The sequence below is a fragment of the Hippocampus bargibanti genome, linkage group LG11 (assembly GCF_051943395.1).
Source record: "Hippocampus bargibanti isolate YZ-2025 linkage group LG11, ASM5194339v1, whole genome shotgun sequence".
NCBI classification, from domain to species: domain Eukaryota; kingdom Metazoa; phylum Chordata; class Actinopteri; order Syngnathiformes; family Syngnathidae; genus Hippocampus; species Hippocampus bargibanti.
Genome location: NC_142744.1, coordinates 13,475,001 through 13,480,000, shown reverse-complemented (window position 1 = coordinate 13,480,000; position 5,000 = coordinate 13,475,001). Strand labels below are relative to the sequence as shown.

The following is a 5,000-nucleotide window of genomic DNA, read 5'->3' as shown; positions in this document are numbered from 1 at the left end:
GGCTCAGATTTTAGCAATCATCATGGAATTTAACAAGTTTGATTTGCTTTCGCGGGCCGAAAAAAATGATGTGGCGGGCCGGATTTGGCCCGCGGGCCTTGACTTTGACACCTGTGCCTTATAGCAATGGTGTAAAAGTCATTTTTTTGTCACGGGCCACATTGTGGTTACGATTTCCTCTTAAGGGGCCGTTATGAATTTGGTGAAGCCATTAGAATGTTTAATTCCTTCCACATATTACATACAGAACGCACAACAAATTGATGAATGACTAGTTTTTACGAAGTCAAAAATAATGACTGTTATTGCGGTTTTGAAATTTGAAATTTTGGTTTAGACCATAGCAAGCATCGTTTTATTTGCTTTCGCAGGCCAAATAAAATGATTTGGCCGGCCAGATTTGGCCCCCGGGCCTTGACTTTAACGCCTGTGCCTTATAGGCTGCTGCCATGTTTCGCCACAATCTTTAAGATACGGATAACTGAAGGAGACAAACTTAGTTATGGTAGTTCTTCATTAATGATGGCAGGATGTGTAAGAAATGCTCTTACTTCCTTCGTCACTTGATGGAATACGGAGTCCTTTGATTACCTTTTAGTTTTCAACTCTGCTGAAGAAATAGGTCATAGGCTTGTGAAATTTGGTCTCTCCGAGACATCATAGTGCACATGCTTGAGTGATTGGATTCGTTCACTATTAGATAGTGCTGAATCTACACACTGTATCGTTCTAATTAAAACTAACTCAAACCTCTCATTCAAGTAACACATTCTAACACTGAACACAATTCCCAACTCCAAAATGATGTTAGCCCAAAACCTAAACCTATCTCTCACCTGGATGAACCCAATCGCTGAACTCTTCTTCTCCTATTCTTCTTTTCCTTTCGGCTTTTCCCTTCAGGGGTCGCCACAGCGAATCATTGTCCTCCATCTTTCCCGGTTTTGTGCATCCTTTTCTCTCACACCAGCAACCTTCATGTCCTCTTTGACCACATCCATAAACCTCCTCTTCGGTCTTCCTCTCGGTCTCCTGCCTGGCAGTTCAAGGTGCAGCAGCCAACCCCTGAACACTAACTCGTAAATCTTAACTGAGCCAGTGTTTGAAATAACGTCTGCCCGGAGGCCCGGGGCGTACAACATTTACGTCGGGCGTACAACTTTCAAAACGTCTCGGCCAACCGGCCAACAACTTCTTCTTCAAGAAAAAAAAAAAAAAGATTATTTTCAATTTTCAAAAATTTGTATTCAATAAAGTAAAAGCTACAAGCAAACCGCTACAAGCCACGTGGACTCCTCTTTCTAAGCGCCTTTAATAACTGTCAAGTACACTTTACAGTCACGGTATAGTCTGAAGCACCAAACAGGATTCTGATTGGCTGCCGTGCCGAGTATGCAAATTGCCAAACGAACGTTCGTAAACACTGTACACTGTAAAGTGTACGTCTGTGTAAGCTCTCAGTCGTACAGGAGTGGTCCATCGATGAAAAGGTTTCTTCAGCCGTCATCTGTACTTTTTTGAAGGTGTCGGACATTTTGCTTCTTATCCAAGATGCTTCTTCAGCGAAATAAAGTCTTACTGGATGTCTAGTAAGACTTTAGTTTGCTGAAGAAGCATCTTGGATAAGAAGCGAAACGTCCGACACCTTCAAAAAAGTACAGATGACGGCTGAAGAAACCTTGTCATCGACTGTAAAGTGTACTTGAGAGTTTTGAACGGCGCTTAGAAAGAGGAGTCCATGTGGCTTTTAGCAGACAACACAAGGCAAACATCGCATTGTGCACCATGACGACAACGACAACTGGAGCAAAATCTTCAGCAAGGGATATTTACCATAGATTAAGCAATGGAGCATTTGTCATAGGTACTTCCTTAATTAATAAAAAATGCTTTATACTTCACAACAATGTTGTTGTTTTTTTGCGATTAGTCGTCTTATTGTGTTTCAAGTTGTGAAAAATGGGGCAGGCAACTTTATGGCCGGGCAGGCAACTTTATGGCCGGGCAGGCAACTTTATAGCCGGGCAGGTAACTTTATGGCTGGGCAGGCAACTTTTCAGAGTTGTCTTCCCTGGTGTCCGCTAACTTTTTGTCATGAGTTTCAGATACTGCCTTAGCTAACAGTAACATTATGCTAGTTACTACTACATGAGCTTAAACTATAACACTATAACAACAATCTAAAAATCAACCATAACCTGAGTTGACAATATCCTTAACTTCAAACCTAAATTTTAGCTGTCATTCATTCGTGATCCTTACCCTAAAAAAAGCACTCACCTTAACATTAGGTAATCTTCATTCCGAAACCCGATCTTCTTACCTCTACTGTATCACTAACCTTTACCCTCACTTAATCACATATGGAATTTTACGATTATAACGAATTACATGTATTATTTTGTAATTTCATTAATTTGTTACATACACATTGCATTGACCTTCACCTACGAATGACAAGGCCCAACTGTCCATTTTTTAAAAACAGGTAACGCTGGACAACAGACGCTAACCCGGCAGAATTGTCATACTCCATTACCCTAAACTATGAACCCCGATGCTCGTCCATCTCAACCGACACACTTTAAATCTCTTTAATTAGGATTGGCTCACAATTCCCACGCCTCCATGTTACAGGAAGGCCCATTAAACAGTAAACCAGACTATACCAGTAAAAAACATGTGTTAAGCATACACTTAAAGACCGGTTGGTTCTTTAGATGTCCACTTACTCATCGTCTAGGCCGAATCCACAAGAAAGAACCCGGCCGGGTTTGTCATTACCTGATGTAATGACATCAGCAACATATGAGTGAAGCCACTTGAGATGAGTTTTCATCTTTCCGAACTAACAACACTATGGATACAGGTTTCATTCAAAACCTCTCAAAAGTGTGTCCAAAAAATCTGAATCTTCCTAAATTATTTGTTGGTTAGGAAAAACCTAATCGTGCAGAAAGGCTTTTCTCGTACGCTAAAATTTTTCATGGCATATCGACTTGCACGTGTTCTTTCGCCAGTGGATTATAAATCTGTTTTGAAGCCTCTTCCAAAAAAACGCTTGTACCGCTCATTGATGGAACGTCTAACATTCCTGATCAAAGGGACTTTTCTTGGGTCGGAAATGTTGGGTGTCACATTGAATTTTGTTTCCCCCACACACACAGCGCACTAAAGATGTCTGACAACGGAGACTCCAGATGTTAAAAATGTGATGCACAATAGCGTTGGGAGGTTGGAGATGGCATGATGGCTTGACGGCTTTCCATCGACAACAAAGATGTGGCCCCCAGACTTTGGACCCTTAGACCTCAGACCTCCTGATGCTCAAATGACTTTTCCTGGTTTCTTCGAAGATGTGGAGGAGCACGATAGACCTTCGTATTCTGCGGTCCAGTCGTCCATACTCTCAGGTGGCATTGGGGTGTGCCCTGCACCGAGGACTTCAATGGCTTCTTTGGATCTCAACCGCGGGTCAAACTCTGACAGAACTGAAAATGGATTCTCTATGAGTCCTAAAACCTTTCAGAGGATCTGCAATACTTCCCAACCAACCCTTCCTGGATCCTACAGTCAACCCGATTGGACCCTATCTCAAAATATTCTGGAGGGCCATCTCTGTGTAAAACAAGAGCCCACAGGGGACAAATTACGTGATCAGCAATGTCTGTGGAATTATTGCAACGCTACCTGCAGGACTCGGGAGGAACTTGCAAGGCACATTGAAAAGATACACGTGGACCAGCGTAAGGGGGAAGAATTTGCCTGCTTCTGGGCCGACTGCATCAGGCGCCGAAGGCCTTTTAATGCCCGGTACAAGCTGCTCATCCATATGAGGGTGCACTCTGGGGAAAAGCCCAACAAGTGCATGGTGAGTTGACGTGACAAAGAAACCGGAGACTTTAGGGGGGTAAAAAAAACGTAGTACAGTATGTTTTTGTTGCAATTTTCTGCAGTTTGAAGGGTGCTCCAAAGCATTTTCCCGTCTGGAGAACCTCAAGATCCACTTGCGGAGCCATACAGGAGAGAAGCCGTACATCTGCCAGCACCTGGGCTGCTTCAAGGCCTTCAGCAACTCCAGTGATCGCGCCAAGCATCAACGAACACACCTTGACACAGTCGGTCTACCATTTCACCAACCATATCTATGTTTTGTCAATTTTCAAGTCAAAATAGAAAAGAAATGCTAAGTGTGCAAAGACTGGACAAGACAAGTATTTCGTTTCATTAGTGTAAAATAAGATATTGGGCTTAATGTGTTTTCTGTGTTTGATGTCCTCATTTTGGAGGGTGAGGTGACTAAAATTTTGCTGAATGACGCACCTAATGACAGGCGTGAGTCGTGAAGCTGAACAGATTGCTTGATTCTATCAGCACTCGACCCCTGCATATTTTTTGGTTTTTGATTATTTTTTTAAAAATTGTGAAATCTCAATGCCTCCTGGAAAGCGATGCCTTGAGCCATACTTTTTTACAACTGTCAGCAAGCAATGAAGACTTATTGTTGATACGGCAAACGTTCCACTTAGTAAGTTGTTATCGTAACAAGACTCAAGAGAGTTTTCCCCCCCTTTTTCTTGTGGCTTCATGACTTGTTGCCAGGCGAATCAAGAGCTTGTAAAATGAAAAATGCCACAAAAAAGTCTCCTGTCATCCTACTTTTCGGGTCAGAAGTGAGTGTGCTAAAAGGGAAACTTGTTTGTTGGCCTGTTGCTCAAAACAGTTTCCCCTGAAATATTCAGAGAAATCTCCTGATCCAAATTCCCTACTTTTAGACCAGGGGTGTCCAAACGTTTTGCAAAGGCGGCCATATTTGGTGTGTTAAAAATGTAGATCGGGGAGGGAAAACTTTTGTTTACATACAGTATAACAGTAATTAATTTAAATATATTTCAGCGAGCGATTCTGTGTTTCACATTCACTTTTTTATTTTAATTTTCGCTATATTAAGCATGTGTTATGGTTCATTTGAAACTGTCACGATTTGGGAGGTGGTGGGT

General features: G+C 42.1%; 1 protein-coding gene across 2 annotated transcripts in view; it reads left to right on the top strand.

Moving 5' to 3' along the window:
- The window catches only part of LOC148891679 (uncharacterized), a 15,831-nt gene that overhangs the window by 4,202 nt on the left and 6,629 nt on the right, over positions 1-5,000 (top strand). For both annotated transcript variants that reach the window (XM_089008527.1, XM_089008528.1), the window contains exons 2-3: positions 3,168-3,871; positions 3,957-4,118. In XM_089008527.1, the coding sequence (XP_088864653.1) occupies positions 3,281-3,871; positions 3,957-4,118 (753 nt within the window). In that variant the 5' untranslated portion in view covers positions 3,168-3,280. The remainder of the gene's footprint in view (positions 1-3,167; positions 3,872-3,956; positions 4,119-5,000) is intronic.